A 22,102-nucleotide genomic window follows, 5' to 3' on the forward strand; every position below is an offset into this window, starting at 1 on the left:
CCTGCACCGCGGGCTTTAGAAGAAAAAAACCCCCACTACAGAGCGGAGTCAGGGTGCAGCGGCTCAGTCAGAAGAGCAGTGAAATACACGTGAGCCACTATTTGTCCTACTGTACTTTGTTTTGTTTTTTTTCATAATAATTTTTTATTTTCTCCCGTTCTAATCCCATAACTCGGGTCGCGGTGGGGCGGCGCTGATCTCCGCAATTCTGGCACTGGAATCCGCCTTCAGTTCGTATTAAAATTATTATTTTACAGTACAGTAGTTATTTGAAAAACAAAAAAAGTTTATACAGTACTTTTTATTTGTTAAACAAATGTTTGGGCCTGTAAAAAGGTTTTGTTCTTTGGTTTCAATGTATTATGGAATATTTCATTGTATAATAATTGTAAAAAAAAAATAAAGGTTCCTACTTCGCGGATTTCGCCTATCGCGGGTTCTTTTTGGAACGTAACCCCCGCGACAAACGAGGGTTCACTGTACTGCACCTGTACGGCCTCCAAATAGGGGCCTGCCTCCGAGTCCCTCTGAGTCGGGAGTTGAAAAAGACAGAAACATTCCCCTATTCCTCCTGATAAAAACGGTGGGTGAATGCAATCCATACCTTTTATGGTTCCTGAGATATTAACATTGATTTGGAGGCATCGTTTAGCACGGTAACTAAACATGCCACATGCAGCACGAAAAAAACAATGTCAAAAGCTCAAATTATTCCCAAGTGTCAAACAGCACAAAAGCTGTTTAACTGCCCAACTTCAAAATGGCCACTGCCTTGTGTCCTCCATGACAGCCCTGAAACTGGATGATTGATTGCCATTAATAGGCAGGATCTAAAACATCCACTGTGAAACGCAACGGAGATTTTATATTGTAATTCTCAATTCTGCCACAGGATGGGGAGGTTTCCCCATGGGGTGAAAAATTTATAAAAAGCTGAATATTATAAAAAGTATAAAGGTTATGAATACCAAGAGACATAGCCGGCATTAGGAGAGCAAGCTGAATAGTATAAAAGTTGAATGGTGGAAATAACAAAAAGTATACAGGAGAAGAAGCATGGCAAAATTTACGGAGCAACCAGAAAAGTGGAACTCAATAGTGTGAATGCTGTAGGCATTCACACTAATAATAAAGAATAAAGAAAACAGGATCTCATGATCTATGACTAATGATATTCCAACATTTGTCATCTCAGCCACTCAGCTGCATAACATCTGCACTTATAAAACAAAATAAAAGTCACAACATACAGCAGGGAAATCATTCAGATATGCAAAAAACATTCTAGGAAGGTCATTTCCAACTTCTAGATTATGTAATCTTGGAACAGACAACTGATGATAAAACATTCTGGAAATTAAAATCTACTTCACTACATCTATATTACAGAGACACTGAGTAAATAAAATACAACTTGTCCTGCAAAAATCACAAGGCAACCAATTTTCCTTCAATAAATTCAGATCTACTTTTTGTTACTTTTGACATCTACAACTAGCTTATATTTGCACTTAACCAGTTTCCAGCTCAGTGTAGCTTCACTGTGTAATGCACAAGTACATCTCAGAGTTGCAGTTCACTTCTACTGGCTCCGAGGAGCCACAATGCACAATTTGATGCTCCTGCTCTGTGTAAATGTGTACAATTACAATACAGCAATTCTTTGAAGTCCCTGCCGGATACTGACACAGAGGATGCAGCAGACTGTGAGCACACCGAGTAATTTCACCATCTTTCCACATTCGACCTCCACAGAGTCAGCAGAGTAAGATGTTGACACACAACTAGTCAACAAAAGCAGATGCAGCATGAAGCAGCAACATTTAGGGTCTGCAGAAGAGCACTTCCAGCATCTCCTTGTCCTAGTTCAAATACACAAAGATGCAAACCGTAACCCACATGATGCTCTGTGGAAAATACAGCTCAGAAGGAAAAGCCTGCTCCCAATGAAGTGCCTGAATATTTCAACAATGATGTAGAATTAATTACCGAATATAAATGTGCTGCAATAAAATCATGCTTCAAACAAAATGTTTGAATCATCTATAAACTCTAATTAAGTTTGTGTGTATGTTTTTTTATTTATTTTTAGGAATGATCAAGAATTAAACTAAACTACAATACCGCATTTTTTATGAGGAAAAATATAGCAGGAAACTCAAATATAAAAATTTTTCTAAGAAACTATACAGGAGAAGGGTGAACGCTTGTTAAAAATGCAATAATGAGAAAGGTAACAGCGCTCTCTGGTGGCTGATGTGTGTCACAGCAAGAACTCAGATCTTGACGCTCATCTCAGTATTTCACACCCTGAAGCCCAAAAGCGGTAAGTTGATATCTGAATTCACAGTTGCTATCAAATGACCTTAAGGCCTGTCAACACATCATAAAATACCTGTCATTTTAATCCACATCGACGTGATCCAAATGGTGTCAAGCTATGAGATGTCTTCAGTCATGTCTGACATTCACTAAAACAAATTTAAAAAAAGAAAAAGAAAGGAAACAGATGACATATCCTCGAATGAGGAACGACGATCGATCATCTGATCATCTAAACGAGATCAAGAAAACGCTGAAACTGGTTTGCGTTTTTGTTGTGTTTGCTTGGTTGCTGCGGAGCTGTGGTGCACAACATCTCCTGTTCTCTGAAAGGGGAGGTTTGGAGGATTCTTCCTCTATTGTGTCTCTGCAAAACAGCTGCAGGATTCTGTTAGTCAGACAAAATAACAGTGATCATATCATTATGTTGCTGGTGCATCTGAGATAATATCATCCACAAATTAATTTAGTTCAATTAGTGTTGAACACTAATTAGATTAAAAATATAACACTAATAATATATTTATTCATCACACACACATTCTTTTTCCTTTTCAAATTTTAGAAGAATTTTTATTCTTCAAAAATTATGATTTTTAGAAGAATAAATTTAATACAGAAATGGAAATGTTATTGTGGAATAGGACTGCATGATATTAGGCGATATTATTGGTAATTTTGCCACAACAAAATCTGGTGCGATATAAAACCTCTAGTGTTTTGGGTGATGCCATTTGTGTGCAGTGTGAGCCTCTGCTGCCCTGAGATGTAAAATACAAGTTCATAAAACTGGGATTACATAGACCAACAATTACTGTTCACTCCACAGCCCTTTGCAATATGAATTTTGAACAGACTGGTTTTGTAATAGCGATATATTTGGAACATACAGTGCATGTTCAAACTTCACTCATTCATTTTTAGCTTACAGAAAAACACCAAGCATTTAAATAAACAAAAGCAAACTGACCAATAAGATTTAGGCTTTGGCGTGCCCCCACCTCACCCCTCACAGACTGACACAGATGTGTGCACAATATCTTTTGACACAAGATATTTTTTTTTCTCCACAATTTTGCTAATAGTAAAGAGGGTTAGATAATAAAACATACAATAACTATTCTTTTCTTTTTTTATTTAAAGGAAATTTTCAAGGTACTCAATGCGTACAGCCGTGCAGCTGCAGGCGTTACTGCAACAATCTGTACTGTCAGTCACTTGTGGGCAATTTAGAATCACACAGAAAAGTTCCAAATGGGAATCAAACTTAAAACTCTGTGAACTAAGAACTTCTGATCACATAATAGCAATTAACTACTGTATATCCGCCATGGTAAATCATTACTGATAACTATTGTGAGTAGTCCCTAACATTAATGTGATAAGGCAGCATGTAATCATATATACGTATATATATATTATTGTTATAAAGGCTGTATCAATCAAGTAGCCCTTTTGCTACGCTGTACCCGTGAAGTAGCGCCCAGTCTCAAAAATGTTGGTGACCCCTGGACCAGAGCATGTCACGCCACACTGATGCAGTTACAGTATTTCTGCAAAAAGGGCACCAACCAAGGGTGCAGTGCACATACTGTTCCATACATGGACATACTTTTTAGAAGATTGAAGATCGGCTTCCTTGGCCTTACGCAAAATTATAATTTTTAAGAATGTAAATTTTGGGTTTTCATATCTATCAAAATCAACAGAAGCAAAAGCTTAAAATGTGTATCTATCTGTAATGACTATATAGGACAAGTTTACTTATTGATTTACTTATTTGCTACAATTACTGTGTTCAACGTGTACTGTGTTACTATAGTTTAATAAGAAACCAAATAAACCCCTGAGTATAAATTCCAGCATGTACCTCAGTTTTGAGCAAGTGCAGCTTGTTTGTCAGCTTCATACTCTCCTTCATTCTCATCGTCGCCATTGTAGTCAGCCATTTCCTCCTCTGTGTTTTTATCTGTCAAAAATACAAAAGTAGGAGTAAAAAATAATAATTCTGCAACTACATATAAACAGAACAAAATGAAAAGAAACATGTTTAGCATATTTTTGGCTGTTTTACTTCTCTGTTTCTCCAAATCGACTCCATCAACAATTTGCTCGTCTGCATCATATTCATCTGGTTCCTCAGGTCTTTGACCGTTAGCTGTCTCCTCTGCCTTTTCTTGACCATTTAGGATGTCCTGCACTCCCGGATCTGCTTCTATAAGAACTGCTGTTTAGAATAATGTCACTGACACAGACAGACAGAAAACCGTTTCTATATACCGTCTTCAATTCACCTTCAGTTTGGGCACCTTCCTCATGAACGTCGATCACCTCTATGTCTTTATCGTCCATCCGATGGTTTGTCAAACCTTTTCTGGTCGTTGTCTCAGAAGCTTTTCCTTTTCCCTCTTTCTGCTGCAGTTTCTTCTGATTCTCTGAAGCGGCCAATGGAACGGTCTGGGAGTCGGCTTTAGAAAGATCATCTGTCAGAGGTTGTTCTGACAACTCTGGAAGTGAAATTGTTTTTTCCAATGACAGTTTTAATGACAACCAAGAATTATTTAAAATCTAAATATCAACAGTTGTATGTTTAATGTTAATAAATAAGCTTCAAAAATAATAATGTTGGGTTGTTTTTACATTTACCTAAAATAACTCATGAATTACTCTGCATTCTTGTTTTTTAGGTTTTATTACCTTTGTCAATGTTGACGTAGTTGTTGAGCAGCTCAGAAGCTTTACTTCCTTTGCTCTGAGGGATGTTTGGTTTCTGGCTCACAGCAGCTGCTGCTTCAGCCTCTGTGGGAGCGGCCTTTGCTATTGGCTCTTCTTTCTGTTCTCCAGCCTCTGTGTTTTTCTGCTGATGGGGAAAGTGTCAAAAACTATTCTTACTTGCATCAAAGCTGAAACAAAAGACTCAAGCAGAAGAACCCACAAAGCGGAAAGTGTTTCACCTCCACCCCTATTCTTTTCGATATGATTGGACTAATATATATATTGCGCAACAACATTTCTAAATATGCATCTAACCACCTACCGAGGCCAACACTGAGTAGAAAAAGAAAATGAGACATTTTTGTGTCACTGTGATTGTGCAAGGACACTGAAACTGTTTCAGAGTTTTCACTAAATAAACAAAACATTGTTCATCAGCACATATAAACAATAACTATTCCTGAATCACAGGAGTATTTCTAACTTTAGTGGCTTATTAAGCCCTTTTTGCACTGCAGGGTCCGGCCTGGCCCAGCTCAGCCCAACTCCGTTCGACCCGGTACTATTGGTCCTATAGCCCTGGCCGTTTTGCATTGAGCGGGATCGTCATTTAAATCGAATTCTTGCTGAAGCTACCGAGGCAATCTCTCCAACGACCGCAGAACAGTTTCCTTCTTGGGTCTCCCATCCCGCTCTTTCTGAATGTGCTCATGAGCGAGGGAGCTAAGGGACAGATTTACCTCAGCTTTAAATTTAATGGAAAAAAAATCTCATCTGAATGTCGTCTCTGAGCTGGACTCGAGGCCAGCTGAACTATCGCTGCTGCTTGTGGGATTTCTCCGCTGGAGCGACGCCAGATGTGGAAATCCCCTCGTTCACAGCCTTGCTGACTTCTGATCGGTTCAGTTGGAGAAATGTTATTTACATTTACCATTAAAATCTTTGGCTGAAGAGGTGATTGTAATCCCAGTGTAGGGTCAGAATAGATTATGCCGGGAATTTATTGATGCAGCATATTGAAATGACAGACATCGAGAAATTCTAATGCTCCTCTGACCCAGAAATCTAGTCTTTGTCCCGCCCTCGCAACCAATGAACCAATCAACAGCTAACTCCAAAGCCGGTCCGATTGGAACCGCAGCTCTTGGGGTTCCAGGGAGCAGGGTGGCACAGGGCTGGAAGTGCTAATGCAAAAACGATCAGCCCTGCTTTTAAGCCAGACCGGGCTTAAAAGGGGCTTAGTCACCTTTTTCCTGACCCTAATTCCAAAGCTAAAGACTTTTGATCATTTTACTTATGAGGGACGCATTCCTGTACATACAGTCAAACAGGTTACCTGTGTGGGAGCACCTTCAGGCGGAACAGCTTTCTGAACATTCTTCTGAACTTCAAGTTTAACAGCAGCCATTTTCTCGTCACACAGCTTCTTTTGGGACAGAACCTGAGACTGACAGTGAGCTCTGCAAGAAAAGTGCAATCCAACAGATTCATGTTAACCATCAACTTTACAGTCAATCACCAAAGTATCGATATAAAGCTTTTTCCATAATTTGTCACATTGAAAACACAAACTTCAATGTATTTTTTTAAGGATTTTATGTAAATGCTCCCCCAAAAAACTGTGCATAATTTTGAAGTGGAAATCCCATGACATGTCTTCAAAATTTGTTATTTTGCACAAGCTAACGCTTTACAATAGCCTCTGCTAGTCCTCTGTCTCATGTTACGTTACCCAAGATATCTGCGCATTTACTGTTTAAATTGTAGTAAACTAGAAATGATAGTCTACAATCAGAAGATGCAGTCTTTGTGAAAACATGTTGGACACTTGGACATTACCGACATCATCTGAATATTTTTTACATGTTTAGAGACATGCTTCTCCTCTAACCTCACAAATATATATTTTAAAAAAAAAGGTTGCGCCTGTGGGAAAGAAAATTACTTTGTGCTAAATTATTGTGCTGATGTCAGCTGCGCGACTTGACATCATGGCACGTGGTGACACATTCAAGCTGAGCAGATTGTGGAGCAGAGGTGGAAGCGAAGCAGAATCCTCACAGTTTAAATTAATAAGGAAATAAATGTGCATGCGTGAAATTTCCTTATGTAAACAATAACATGCAGGGGGTCTATATTTGTAAATCTGATTATGATTAAGTCAATGCCTCACCAACTATAAACCTCACCGCACGTCACTGGTTGTCACACAAACTCTCTTTTTTTTCACAATGGATTGAAAAGTGCTCTGTTAAGACGTCCATAGCTTCGATGTTCTTATAATTTTGCCTTAAACGACTCCACGGCTTTATTTCTTGGTCCTCATGAAGCTGCTTGTTCACTAATGTTCTCTAACAAATCTCTAAAGCCTTTCACAGAACAGATGGATTTATACAGATATTAAATTAAACACAGATGATTTAATAATATTGTAATTTTTGGATTCAATTGGTTGCAAGTGATTCCATTTAGGGGTATCAGAGAACAGGGAGCAGAACAAAAGCCATTATTTACTTACTTGAACTGGTAACTTGCATAAAATCCCAAGAAAATCTATTGAAGTTTGCGGTTGTAATTAATTATGATTTGTGTAACTAATTGTGAAAAAGTTCAGAAGTATAGTTGTGTCTTTTAAAAATAAATGAATTATGAATCAAGCTAATAATAAGCATATTGTTTTAACTTCTAACAAACTCCTTACATGTCAACAGTGAGCTTATTGTTGAGGATGTTTGGGCTGGCCTGGCAACGCTGCAGCTCTTTCTGAAGCTTCCCCAAGTCATTGTTCATCTGATTCAGCTGACCTGCAGAGCAGACAAAACACAGTGTAAGATAAGTTAGCTTCACACTGACATGATTACCTCAGCTTGACACGTCTCTTTCTGAGAACCAGAAGTTACATTTTAACAGCTACCTTTGAGTTCCTCTATGGTTTTGGTGCTGGAGGAAATATTTTGCTGCAATTTAGCCTGCAGGCAAAACCAAAAATAGCATTAATTTTAACAGCCGCAAACGAGAGGAATCTCCAAATCTTGTAGAACTATTTATTTTAACTGTTTAACCATTAGATTGTTATTACAAGTCCAAGGCTAAGTGGTCATGGAGTTTACCTTCTCTTGGCTGACATCTTCTAGTTGTTTCCTGCGAAGGCTTTCCATGTGATTGATCTCTTGCACCTGTTTCTGAATCTGCTCCTGAAACTCATTCTTCTTCATCTCTGCTACGCCTCGCTCAGCCGCTCCTCGTCGCACCTGTCCTTCCAGCTCATACAGCTTGGTCTTTGTTCAAACACACAGTGACAGATTCTGGATCAGCTCATATGACCCCTGTGTGCTCGTCTGATGTTTTGACAACAAGACGACACATCTGATAGTGACAGTATTTATCCAAGAGAGGAAATAGGACAACACAAGAGATGGTAGCTTCTTATATTTCCCGAAGCCACAGAGCAATCAACAAAGAATTTAGGCAACGCAACAAAATATTTTATAGGGTCTCATGGCCTCATCTAGTTCTTTCCTGTGAAGGCTTTCTGCCCTGGCACGGTTTAGTCAAGAGGATGCTTGACCTTCATCACAAAGGGAAGATATGTAACCGCACATACAAATGTTAAAATGCACTAAAAAACCAAGCAAATTGTGCACTAAGAAGGATTTTCATTTAAAAGAACAAAAACAGATTATCTAATTATAGAAAATAAGATTTTGTATTTTGCCCTGCGACAGACTGGCGACCTGTCCAGGGTGTACCCCGCCTCTCGCCCGGAATGTGGCTGGAGATAGGCACCTGCAACCCTCCCGACCCCATTAGGGACAAGGGTGAACGGAAAATGGATGGATGGATGGATTTTGTATTTCAATGTTTTCATATACCTCGTACACATAAACTACAAGAATCTTTCCTGTTGGAAACAGGTGTTTGTTGTACCAGTCAGTGCAAACTACTTGTCTTTACAATCCGAATCAAAATCATGAAAACTGTGAACAACACAGCAGGGTGTGGCAGACACATGAAGCAAGAAGCGACCACTGCAACAAGCACATATTTCAAACTTATTTCACAGCATGGAAAACTTACATCTGAATTCTCTTTATGCACGTAGTAGAAAGATACAAACCCAGCTTTCATCAGACAAACAAACACACGTGTATGTTCTCCTACCTGTAGCTCCAGGTTGCGAGAGCTGGACACCCAGTATTTAAAGCCCAAAACCAAGATACAGGTAATTAGGGAGGCAATCATTAAAGAAGGGGCTCTTCCTCCACGACGACCATTCCCCAGTCCACCCATGGCGGCCTACAAACCAGACAATAAATGTCAACAGAATTCCCTTTTTTTAATATTGCATCCAGGTAAAAGCCGCAGTAATCCCATTGCATGTCAACAAAAGAAAAGATAACCTGAAACATGAAATTCTACCTCACTATACAGATACCAGAACATGTTTAGCAAGTGATATTAGAGATACTCAGCTATGCAGATAACAGGGGAGATGTTGCAGAGCGCACCAAGTAATCAAAATAATTAACTCAGTGATTCTTGAGAATTGGGACAAAATTGGTTTAAATTTTCCCAAATTTGTTTATTATTATTCCTCAAGCTTATGTGTACAAATATGTTTTGGAAATGTAAAGGTGCTAAGGTACAGGCTCCCAGTTGCAATTGTTTTTAAAAATTAAATTCTTAATGGACCTGACCCAGAACTTTGTCATCACCATGCCTGTTTTTTTTTTTTTTTACATTCTTTTTATGTCTGACAAAAACTTGGGACAAATTTTAATTGAGCTGGAAAATATATAAAACTGATTTTTAATTAAATGTATTGATACTTTTATAATGATTTATTTGAATACTTATACTTAATTGTCATAATATATTATCTTAGTATTCCTTTAATTGTTTTAAACTATTATAATGTATTGAGTTTTGCTCCAGGACAAAGGATTTTAAAGACACCATCCACCTACTACAATGTTTAAAATAAAAAATATTCAGCAAACACCAGGAAAACATACATTGTTGTGCTCACATGGCCCAGGTTAGTTTAGTCAGATATTTGACAAAAATTTATTTTGTGTATATTTTATTCACATTTTGTGCTTTATCCATAGGACCTGTTTTGTCCCTCTTCTCAAGAATCACTGAACTCTAAAGTGGGAGGATTGGATGTTATAATCCATACATTTTCTTACGCCCTTGTATCTCCAGCGATACATTTCGTGCCAGAGGCGATGTACACCCTGGACAGGTCGCCAGTCCATCACAATGTGCTACTTTATGATGATCTATCGCATTAAATCCCATTAAAATATATAAAGCCTAGATTTGAAACGTGACAAAATGTTATTATGTTGTAGAGGTATGCATATTTTTGAAAGGCTATGTAAAATCGAGACTCTCCTTCCTGGTGCTTTCTTTATGTAAATGATAAGGCAAATAAACAAATGAAGAAGTTCAGTAAAAGGTATTACAACATGCTGATTTCACTTAAAACGTCAACTGTTGGTGTTTCTACATAGCCAGATATCTTCCTAAAAAAATAGAGATTCGTCTGAAGAAAAAAATGCAACTTGTACAAACAGAACATATGTATATCCCTGCAACACTATACCCTTATGAAATAAAGCCAGTTTAAAACGTGGTTATGTGTTTATTAAAAGGGGAGATATTTCTCCATCCAACGGTAATAACGGTTAGCATTGTAGAGCATCAAAAAAAGGCTTCCGTTTTATCGTCGATCGGAATCAACGTCGAGAACAATAACAATATAGAATGGCTTAATGTTAGATAGACGAGTCAACTAAATCTAAATAATACAAACTATTATAAGAAAAGCACAGCTAAACATGAGCTGTCAATTTACTTACAACAGCAACCAGTGTATCAGGAGTTGGAGCTAACACTGTTAGCAACAAAGATTGTTCCATGTTGGCGTTAAGATAATTCGAAAACTATTTACTTACCAGATATGAACGTCAGAAAAAAAAGTGCTTTAGAATATCTGGTTTTAAAAAGTGATAATCTGTGATATATTTAAGAAGAAGATTGCTTTTTCAGAAAATTTGCAAAGCTACAATATTCGGTGGCTCACTAGAATCCATTACTGCCATACAAACAGCCGAGCCTGTAAAGAGCGACGTCTGTGTGGTACGGAGAGGAACAGTCAGTGGTGATGCATCTATGGGCCGTGCGACATTTGCATTACTGACGTAGCAAAAACAAAACAATCATATATTATATCTGTATAATCAAATTTGCATAGATAAAACGCTAATTGACATTCTGTTATGGAAATCAGGATATTTTAGCGCTGTATATTTAAATTTTTTTTATTAGTTTCATTAAAGGAGATTACGGAATACCGTATTCTACAGAGAGGACGAAAATGCAGCACGTGCAACCTGTTACTGTTTTAATAAACTGTAAAATATATTGTTTTTCTTTTATTCTTTATCTTTCCTTTATTATTTTTGTTTAGATATATTAAATTGGAAATAGCTATTTCATATAATTAATATCCTTAATACATTAAAAAGGAAATTAAACTACCTAATTTTTAAACGTTTAATGATTTTCATTTTATAAAAATATGTAGTTACTTAGGCATATTCCGTTTTCAAATTCCCTAGAAGTATCTATACCTACCTACCTTTATAGTCACCCCATAGGTAATTACAATAGTTAAAGAAGATAAAGTACCACCTTACCTCAGATGTTGCATCTAAATTACACTGTCCCCCTTCATTTATTACCAAGGTAATTTATGATACATTAAATATAACACATAAAATAAGATAAAAACATCTAAATAAAACGCATCTGATTTTAAGAAGTCAAATTTAAAGCAAAAAATAACATGAATAATAGTTTTAGATAAAGTCATGTGACTTCATTTGAGAATACAATACTTACAAAAAAAATCAAAAAAGAAAATCTACAACATGAAACAGGTTAAGGTTTAGAAACTGATTCATATATTATATTCTGTTACAGGTGAAGACGTACTCATAATATACAGAGGTTTATTAAAAATACTTGTAAAACTAATTCAGAAAAATTTACAAAAATATACATTTTAAAAAGGGCTGGTTAAAATAAAATGCCAAATACTGTGGATAAATATACCCCGGTCTGTTGCCAACCTCTTTTAACAAGAAACCAGCTGTTTAAATAGCTTCAGTTTTATCTATAAACTGTAAAAATCTATTACATACATGCAACACTTTCTATTCCACAGAATCAATCCTTTGCATTCAACATTTTTTTTAAAGAAACATAGAAATTCTTAGTAACTTAAATGATTTATTGGCTTTTTGATTCTCTGAGAGAGCCTGATTTGATTACACATCGTCAAACAAGCCTTTCAGAGAAGGTGAGAAAGACAGATACTGTCCAGCCGCGGATCTGTGGAATTAACACAAAAACACAAAATTAGTGACACTCAAAAATTTGGAAATTAAGTTCTTTTGGAAAACAATATTAAAAATTACATTCTTAATTTAATATTCTTAGTTTAGTTAAAGTAATACCTTCTATTTGGGAAACTGTCATCACTGGAGTTATCCTGCAGTAAACCTGTGTGCTGTTCTATATTTCCATTGCTTCTGTTGACTGCAATCACGAAGAAGGACATGCTTATAAACAGAATACTGCTGAGGGATGAAAGTGATCTTAATGTCCTTTAAAGTCAGAGGACTAAAATATACAGGCAGTGATAAAATAAAAATCTTTGCTAAATAAGCAAAGTTCAAATGTACTTTGGAGTTTTAAACGATGCCTTCCAAAACTGCTTTGAAGCATCTATATTACTATATGTTTCAATGGTAACATTCCTGTCCTCTGTACAGGGCAACAGTCAGGCTTTACACAAGTTATTGTTCAGCAAACTATACAAAATTCACAGAAAGTTTGACTAAACATTTATAGACATGTTTCATAAATCAAAATACATGTTCCAACAAGACACATTTGTCAGATTAACAGTATGTTTTGAAAAGATTGTCTTGGCTCTTGTGGCCTTTATTTATCAGTGAGTAAACAAGAATGGGGGATTGTGTAAGAGAGGGAAGACATTCGGCAAAGTTCATCAGGCCGGGACTCGAACCTGCACACTTTACCCCTGTGCCACTGCCACACCCAACAATAAACGTTAAGCACATACCAAACACACTTTATTTTTTTGATGGTCTGATGTAACATTATAATCTTAAAATGTCATGTTTTTATCTGTAAATGCCAAATAACATTAGTCTGTGTGTTTCACTCAGTGATTTGACTTACTGAAACAAATGCATTTTTTAATGTGATAATTTATTGAAAGTTAATGCCTGTATTACCCGTTACATTAGTTGTTGAGACCACAAGAAGTACAAACTGCCGCAAATATGAAGTATTCTTCATATTTGCTGTTGAGTTTTTCTTCGTCCTTATTACCTACCACTTTTCCTCATCTCTGTTTCAGGAGTGTTCTCGTCCAGCTCACTATAATCGGCTCTGCTTCGCTCCGAGGTCGCCTGGACTCTGTATCGCTCCCTCCAAGCCTAAAGTAGAAGCCAAAACAGCCTGAGAACACTTTATACAAACAAACAGAATCCATGAACTAACACAGTAGAAACAAAATTACAAAGAGGATGTATTGGACAATAAAAAAATAAATAAAAAGAATGCATTACCCATCTTCGATTTTGTCCATCCTCTGCTCTTTGCCTTATTCTTCTTTCTAGAAATGAACAATATTAATCATACAGTTTAACTCATGAACAAGATTTTCTTCCTTTTGAAAGGACCAAATATACATGTAATGGATGTAACAAGATGGTAATTGAAGAGTTCCTAATTCCTACTCAAATGTTTAGATCTTTGTAGAACTTTTAAAACATTATGAACATTTCAAAGAAAATGTCAATTTAAAACTTGATTTGGATTTAATTGTAAGTCATAAAAACACCACGATGCCAGAGTTGGCTTCTGATTTGGCACTTAGTAAAAGAACTATTTCACAACCTTCTGGACATCTAGACGGTAGCTATTTCAATATCTATTTTATTTAGACTAGTCAAATCAGGACTGAAATATTCTATGCTAAATACATATTATTTCAATTAACATTATTGAACTTTGATACTTCTATTTGACTTTTACAAATTCAAATAGCCATTGTCGTTTAAATACAATTTATGCATAGGAGGATTGTTATCTTTTATTAAAGAATAACTTAAAGAACTTTTGATTTTATCCTTTAGAACAGCGTGTGTATATTTAAAACTTTATAAGCACACTGCAAGAGAAGAAAACCCATAAGCCATGAGTTTTGAGCCATAAAGAATAAGCAAATAGGGAATTAGGAGTATGTAAATACTATATTAAACCAAAAACCTGACTATATTATCTTCTAAAATCCCCTCAGATTCTAAAAATAATAAATATAGTCATTCAACGTAACAGTATTTGTGCTAATTTTGAGAGCACAAACACCCAAAATGGCTTTTCTAATAAAAACCATGGGTACACAATATTAGGAAAACATGTAATAATGCTGGTGAATGTGGCAATGACGATATGTCTTGAATTAAATAAACAAATAATTTAAATTAATTATTAATTTCTTTCTGCTTTACATTAACATCAAACATAAACACTTGATAGAGAGCAGACTTTACAGCTTGTAGAAAACAAATTAGTCATTATTTCTACCTCGTCAATGTTTTTCTGAAAATATGCTTTTGGGTGCCGTCAGCTTAGTTGTAGTTGTATAGTGACTTGATCCCTTACCGCCGCTTTCCTTTTTAAAACATTTTTATGTTGTCTTTAAAAAGAAGCGTCACCAAATACATTGGTGGTATACAGACCCTTAATGATTCTATTTAAATAAATTGCAAATATTTGTTGTAATCCAGGCAGTTCTTCACAATATGCAAATTGCATACAGTGATATTTTGATAATTATAAAATGTGCAATGCAGGACATGGCAGCATTAAGACACATTAAAATATGAATACCAAAACCTCAAGATTATTTTACACTAAACATAATTTGGTCAAAAAATGCTGCAGCAGGTGACAGAGCCAATAAGAAAAAAATACCTCTTCTTACTAGCTCCTTGCCTTCATCTACCAGTTCAGAGGTAAATTCATTGTCAGTGATGAACTGATAGAAACCTAGGAGGTTCAAGAAGCGAGAGCCCAACCTATAAAAACAAAGAAACACAATTACATGCTATTGCCAAGCATTCTATTTGTACTACAAGTAAGCAAATTGTAACCAAATAAGTGTCATCAGAGGAAAAGCTACTAACTAGAACACATGAAAGAGAGCATTTCGATTAGACAGTGATATAAATCAAATCACAGAAAAACTAAGAAAATTGTTAGTGATATGAAACATTCTTAGTGGCATAAAGGTGATTCTGGATTTATAATGTGATGCCTATTGTTTATTTGAGGTCCAAAATCTAGAGGAAATTTAAACGTTTTACCCCTCAAACTAACCTGGCCTTCCAATGCAATTCCACTCAGTTCTCATCTCCCTTCAAGTATGTTCTCTAGGATTTCTCCCATTGACCTTTATTTCTCCGTTTGAATTTCAACCAGGCCAATCAGTGAACAGAAGGACAAGTTGCAGTCGATAACCTAGATTTTCTGCACTGTTTTAGTATTTTAGTCTTCCATCATCAGGCCCTCTTACCATCACCAGCAGGCAACTTGGGTGAAATGTTTTGCGCAAAGACCCAATGATGGAGATGGACCGAGCAGGGGCTCGAACTGGCAACCCATCGATTACAGAGCAAACTCCTACCACCGTCCCCACCATCGCCCCACAACCGGTTTCACTTTTGAAACCCGTTAATTATGGTAATAGCCTTATGTTAGCTGCATTTCAGTGTGAAAAAAAGCAGAGGCTTGTAGTCCGGAAATTACGGTCCTCAGCAATACTTAAACATCTACAACACATCAACATTATACAATAACATTCCACATCATTATATACAGTAATTCCGAATGGTTACTTTACTTGTAAATAGTTGCAATGCAAAGCAGCACCACCAACATGGGATAATAGATGTAGAATCCATCAGATATCACAGGCAGCAGCCGCATAGAGCCCATAATCTGAGAGAGACAAGAAGACAAAACAAGGTACTACATTTAGATTTAACACAAAGATAAAAAACATTTTCTAAGCTGGTGTCCTAAAGTTGATCAACTTGTGAAGTATTTGGTAATTTGAATGAGGCTGTACAGTATATGAACTCACAGAGGTGTAGGATGTCTGTATTCTGTCCTGGTGTGAGATGGCAGAGTCCAAATGAATCAGGCCCAAAAAGTTGAGACACAGTGGAGGAGTCAGACGACAAAACAGCCTAAGTAAAGAAAAACTGAGACGTCACCCTAATCTGTTATTCTTCTAGAATGACCCATTCCAAATGTGCTTGATCTTAAGATTTTAATTTTTCCGATCGTTTATGTAAATCTCAATAACACAACATGAAAATGCATCATATGAAAACTTTCTATAAGAAATTATCAAAAAAACAAATATCAAGCATTCTAACTGATGGACATACATGCCGCTGAACAGCAGGCTGTAAGCATCAGTTTGGTGATGTGGCACCAGATGATAGTAGTTAAAGACCCGTATCCTGAACACCGTGGAATACACGCACACACACATGAAGAGGATACTGACAAAGCACACCATCTGGTGGAGAAAAAGATAAAGGTCATTGAAAAAGATAGTGGGATTATTAGAATCATATTAAAAAAATGCTGACTTCACAATGACAATTTCTGGATTAGGAAATAAAAAAAGAAGTCTACCTCAATTAAAATGTAATTGTAATGTTGTTCAGCTTTCTGGACAAAGACAGCAAACAGAGAGAGGATAGGCTGTGAACTGAAGAAGGTACACTCAGACCAGACGACTGCTACAGAGAGGAGAGAAAGGAGAACCGCCAGCAGCCTGCAGAAAGTCTTTCTGAAAGCACACTCCCAGTACCACTCTGAGAATGACAAACAGAAGTACAGGTTATGAACAGAAACACAGGGGGAAAAACTCTATATTACAAATATCAAAAAATGTGGATTGAAAATGACTATCAGACAAACTTTACAGTATGCGTGACTCTGGTTTGTGACAAAAGCTGAACTTCGATTTAATGTATCTGACGTTTTGTTCCTGGTTTTGCCATGTCGAGTCGTATTTTTTCCAAAGTATCTATGCTTGGGACATAGGCTATTTAGCCAATGAGGTTGTTTAGATATGGTGTTATCGCATGTGCAAAACAAGCAATTGAGAAAGCTGCAGTGGAGGAGAACCTTAAAATGCAAGCAAGCAAATGAAGTTTCTCTAAAAAATTGCCAATACATTCAGCAGCAATACACATTACCACTGCTGAAAAATTTAAACATTAGGCGATTTACTTCAACTGCAAATTGAAGATTTTGGCCCTGAATGAACCCACCTACAGTAGGGGTGTAGATAAACCTGCGGACCCAGCCGAGATGGTTTGGGGAGAAGGTTTTGGTGATGACTCGTACTGGAGTGCTCTGACTTTTAGCAATATCTTCCAGATGAAACGCCTTATCCAACAAGAGGGACCACTGAACTTGAGTCTGGTTGTGCCTCTGCACTGCAGAAATTACCTAAATTGAACACAAACAAGTACAACTTTACTTAACCATCCTTCACACACACAGCTTTTTGAGAAATCAACACTACAAATAAGGAGAAGATAGATACTTTTTCATGAAGTTTGATTAGGCCACTTTTGGTAGGAATAGAAGGACCTTCACAAGGAGAGCTTTCCAGGTTTCTTCCCATCTCTTGCTGGTAGCGAATAGGACACTGTAATTCACATGCAGGTTATTTCAGAGTGGTAGCATCAAGCAATGTTAAAATGCATACATGCATTTTGTGAAAGAAAGAAAAATTGGCTCTGCTTAGTAAACAATGGCCTTTATGCAATTCCTACCTTTGTCATAATAGTATCTACACATTTCCTGAGGCTGTGGTTGAACCTTACAGACTCATTGAGGTCTGCAACTTCCTGAAAACAGAAATAAAGTTTTTTTAATAGTTACAAAAACAAAAAAACAAACAGATCAAACTAACAGCAAGGTAAAAAATTGTGTTCTGATTTAAAGGATACATATTATCTAAAAACTCTCACCTCCATAACATCTGCTAAGTCCTCCTCTGCTGAAGCTTTCTCCGTTGCCAGTTTCGCTACTTTAAAGTATGTCTTGGCCAGTAAGAAACTGTTTGAAGATGAGAACCAATAAGATCGTGGGATCTCCACTAAGCCGTAGCCAAGCAACAGCACCAAAAGGAACAGGCCCCAGGTGTTAGCAGCTGTGATACCGATGGTCTGGAGTTCTGTCCTGGATATTTTTTACAATATAAAACAAGAGCTCAGACCAATGTATGCAACATATGATACATTTTCCAAATGTTTTGTTTTTCCTTGATGAATTTAAACAATACTGACATACCATGTGAGCCTCAGCTTTAGATGAGCAGAGACATAGATCAGCAGGCAGATGAAGATGAGGAGGTAGGTGCCATAATAAATTGCATTTTCTATAAGAGCTGTTTTAACCTTCCCAACAATGGAGAAAGCTCCAGAACGTGCATAGGACTGCATGAAGGGCAACAGCAGCCTGAGCAGTCATGCATAGAGGAAACAGAGTAAACACATAAATATATTAAATATCTATAAATATATATATTTATTTATTTTTCTCTGGACTTCATTAAAAAGTGTAATAATATACTAAAGTCTCAGTCTATTTTAGGGTCCTGGATGATTAAAGGAATTCACCATGTAAGAAACTGGGACGTCCAATAGACAACCCTCCAAAAGACTGGCAGGACATGATCAGGGATGTAACTCCAGGGCTTCACACACACATTTGCTACACTGAAAGTAAGCAAACACACACAAAGTCAGATATAACAAAGATAAAAATGCTCACAACAGCTTTGTAAGCTTGGATTTGGAATTGTGAGTTGTGGGTTCCTTAAAGTGCTATATTTTAATTTAGCTGAAACCTCAAAATACGAAAACTTTATCAGTAGAAAAAAGTAAAAGGATACTCTACGCAAGAGTCGTGGCTTAGTTTGGAAAACGTTGTGTGAATAAAATATATATTGCAGAACGGCATCCAGCTCCACAGTGTTGACACCAATTGGAGGGGAGAAAATTAACTTGGAATCAAACGACTTACAGCATGATAGACCCTGGCTATTTGCTTTTCTTACATGTCCTAATAATACACTTTAGTTACTAAATAAAAATTGGAACAATCAAAAATTTGTATCAGCTGGTCAAAGGATTACACAAATATAGTATTAGAAAAAGGCCTCAAGTTTCTGATCAGTGCATCTCAAATAAAAAGCTTCTTAGAATTTCAATTTTGACTTCAAGTAATTAGGGATTTAATACACATTTTTGGTTAACATTCCCACAATCAGAAGAAATCAATAGTATTGTACCAATTGTACATTGTAGATAATTTCAAAAGTTTAACATGGGCAAAAACACTTTTTACTGAGGCTGACTATGTGGTTCCCCTAGATTTTTTTTTACTAAATGTTGTGTTTAATTAAAAAGTAACAAGTTATTATGTTGGAGGAACCACCAATTGAAGGATCATTCTGACCCCAACCTGAAAATAAATGGGATGATGATCAATGTGAGAAATACTACAACAATTGAGTTTACCTTGAAGGCTGGAAAGGAGCTGAATCAGAAAGTTCACCTTGGGTTTGAGAGGGAGTGTAGTTTGAATTGTCATGAATGCACTGGTTGTAGATGGTCTAAGAAAAGAGCAACGGAAATATAATGACACAAACACATTCAAAGTACCCAAACAAGGAAAAATGCTTGTTAATAAATTTAAAAAGTTGTAGGCAAACATGAACCCCTACCGTGCTGACATCAAGTGGGAGGATGAAAACGATGAGGAAGCAGAGGTACCAGGACAGAAGCGTCCCTAAGAGGACGAGACGATGCTGTTTCCTCAAGTCTCCATAACGATGGAGAAGGTAGAAGGCCAGGAGGAAAACCACAACAACCACAGCACACAATCCAGCAGCAGACATGCCGATAAATAATCAAATCATATGTGAAAACGTCATGATGACAGTCAGTCTGCTGGGAACGAAGAGACAGAGAGAAGGAAATAAGACAGGAACTCATTATTACAGGATGGATATCAGCCCTTATCTGCAGGAGAGGAAGGCTAAACAGCATGATGTCATTACTCAGGACATGTGAGATGTGTAAAATTTAACAAAAGAGGGGGAAGGTAAAAATGCAGGGAGATTTTTTTGATGCCAACATAACAAAGTTCTAATGCTGAATCTAACAGTAAACATAAAAACGTGGGGAAAAGGATACCAGAAATAATGGTACTTTGTAATGATTAAGTAACATGCTTTGTACCTTGGAAACTGATATGGATACGGAAAAAAAACACGCTACTACCCTTAAGTTTTACCGTTACTTTTAACGTGTTGTTGTTGCTGTTGTTTCTAAAGTGTTTACAAAGCTAACTAGATGACATACCGGTATTTGTTTTATTTAGTCACTGTGCTAACATTGGACTTCATGAACAATAAACTCTCAAGCGGTCTAAAAATGCCTTTGGAAAGCTAAATCTTACCTTTGAAGATACCTTGTCTGGGTAAAGTTAACTAACAGTTATATTCCGTTTCTTCCCCTTCCAACTCCAACTGTTAAACGAAACCTTTGGAACCACGTCACGTAACGTACGTATTTTAGGCCCTGTCTGCGCAACGCACTAGGAATTGTGGGTATTGTAGGATTCGTTCGCTGACGAATTAAACTCCAAATATTACAAACGTAAAATGTTTTAAAGACCAAAAATCCAATTGATGATATAAAAAGCGTATAAATAATTGTACATTTAAAGATGAGAATGTGAGATTTAAGTTTCATGTAATGTGGAAATAATTTAAGTTTATATGGTGTTTGGAGATTTAAATGTTTATAAGTTGATGAGTGTGAGAGGGGCAGAAAATCAGAAGATTTTGTATATTGTACCTGCTCCTTTTCGAACAGATCAGTTTTATTTATTTATTGCTTTTACTTTTGTCTCTTTGAAATAAATAAATAAATAAAACTAATAATGATTGGATGCAAATTTTTCAAGTTTTATCAAAAAGTTTGAGTTTCATCAAAAAGTAAGTAGAAAAAGACCAATAATAGATCTGTTCTGGTACATTCATGAATGAAAACATGAAAAATACTTTGCTGTATATTAAATAATGTTAAAAACACATTTATTGAAGGGACTGAGATCATGTTCCCAGATATTTTTCTATTTTGACAATTTATTTTCAACATATGACTTGAATCTTCTCAATACAAAATTGTTCCCAATTTTTAAGGATCAAAGCTACCAAGTAAACATGCAGCTCATTCAAATACAGCAGTAGATTACATGGGAAACAGAATTATAACAAAATAGATCATCTACTTTTATTCATATCTTATCCATGTCTTCTTTTTCATTTTTGGTTACAAAGTAGAGAGCCTACCTCTCAGTTTAAATGATTTCCAGCCAGTAAACTTCAAACATACAGAAAAAGAAACTGAAAGAAAAACATCTTGAGTCTGTTTCAGGACTGGAGCAAAAGCCACAGGCATGGATCGTCTGCATAGAGTGGGCCCAGTATGTTAAAACAAACTGCATGGTGTTCCAGCAAAAGATCCATGTGGCAGAGCACATCCAGGACCAGAAGTTCTGCAAGATTTAGAGAGTGAGTCCAGTCTTCCACTGTTCTGGAAACACCCAATGTTTCCAGCCAAACTGATCCAAAAATGTCCAGAGATTCTGTCCAGTCCTCTAGAATATACCCCAGTAGTTCCATCTGGTCCACAAAACTGGTTGCAATTTCACATGTAGGCTTAAATAAACCAGTTTACTCAAAGGAGGAATGTTCCACACTCGGTTTGCTTCGTTCATCCATGTAGGGCAAATCACTTTTCAGTGTTTCTCCGGTGGTTTCTGTCTGCTTTCTCTGCATTACCAGGCTGAT

General features: G+C 36.6%; 2 protein-coding genes across 8 annotated transcripts; both read right to left on the reverse strand.

The window, feature by feature from the left end:
- Positions 1-1,623: 1,623 nt before the first annotated feature.
- Positions 1,624-11,187, reverse strand: golm1 (golgi membrane protein 1). 5 transcript variants are annotated; one of them, XM_028033288.1, is made up of 11 exons: positions 11,001-11,187; positions 9,199-9,333; positions 8,148-8,315; positions 7,952-8,006; positions 7,739-7,841; positions 6,374-6,497; positions 5,020-5,182; positions 4,617-4,790; positions 4,397-4,537; positions 4,193-4,291; positions 1,624-2,689 (listed from the first exon to the last, which is right to left on the reverse strand). In XM_028033288.1, exons 2-10 carry the CDS (start codon positions 9,325-9,327, stop codon positions 4,194-4,196), a joined length of 1,155 nt encoding a protein of 384 aa, XP_027889089.1. In that variant the 5' UTR covers positions 9,328-9,333; positions 11,001-11,187; the 3' UTR covers positions 1,624-2,689; position 4,193. The 5 variants fall into 5 exon arrangements, with proteins under 5 accessions (XP_027889089.1, XP_027889088.1, XP_027889087.1 ...); XM_028033287.1 differs by having other exon boundaries at positions 4,397-4,531; positions 4,617-4,829; XM_028033286.1 differs by having other exon boundaries at positions 4,397-4,534; positions 4,617-4,829.
- An 801-nt stretch (positions 11,188-11,988) lies between these two features.
- LOC114154304 (LMBR1 domain-containing protein 2-B-like) lies at positions 11,989-20,827 on the reverse strand. 3 transcript variants are annotated; one of them, XM_028033276.1, is made up of 18 exons: positions 20,704-20,827; positions 19,967-20,189; positions 19,761-19,855; positions 18,858-18,956; positions 18,529-18,696; positions 18,207-18,417; positions 18,009-18,083; positions 17,777-17,881; positions 17,499-17,679; positions 16,855-17,036; positions 16,602-16,735; positions 16,292-16,397; positions 16,049-16,146; positions 15,121-15,224; positions 13,710-13,756; positions 13,475-13,577; positions 12,567-12,648; positions 11,989-12,441 (listed from the first exon to the last, which is right to left on the reverse strand). In XM_028033276.1, exons 2-18 carry the CDS (start codon positions 20,138-20,140, stop codon positions 12,378-12,380), a joined length of 2,028 nt encoding a protein of 675 aa, XP_027889077.1. In that variant the 5' UTR covers positions 20,141-20,189; positions 20,704-20,827; the 3' UTR covers positions 11,989-12,377. The 3 variants fall into 3 exon arrangements, with proteins under 3 accessions (XP_027889077.1, XP_027889078.1, XP_027889079.1); XM_028033277.1 differs by having other exon boundaries at positions 19,967-20,192; positions 20,704-20,821; XM_028033278.1 differs by lacking the exons at positions 19,967-20,189; positions 20,704-20,827 and having other exon boundaries at positions 19,798-19,855.
- Between the last annotated feature and the right edge of the window lie 1,275 nt (positions 20,828-22,102).

Source organism: Xiphophorus couchianus, chromosome 12 (genome assembly GCF_001444195.1).
Source record: "Xiphophorus couchianus chromosome 12, X_couchianus-1.0, whole genome shotgun sequence".
Taxonomy (NCBI): Eukaryota; Metazoa; Chordata; class Actinopteri; order Cyprinodontiformes; family Poeciliidae; genus Xiphophorus; species Xiphophorus couchianus.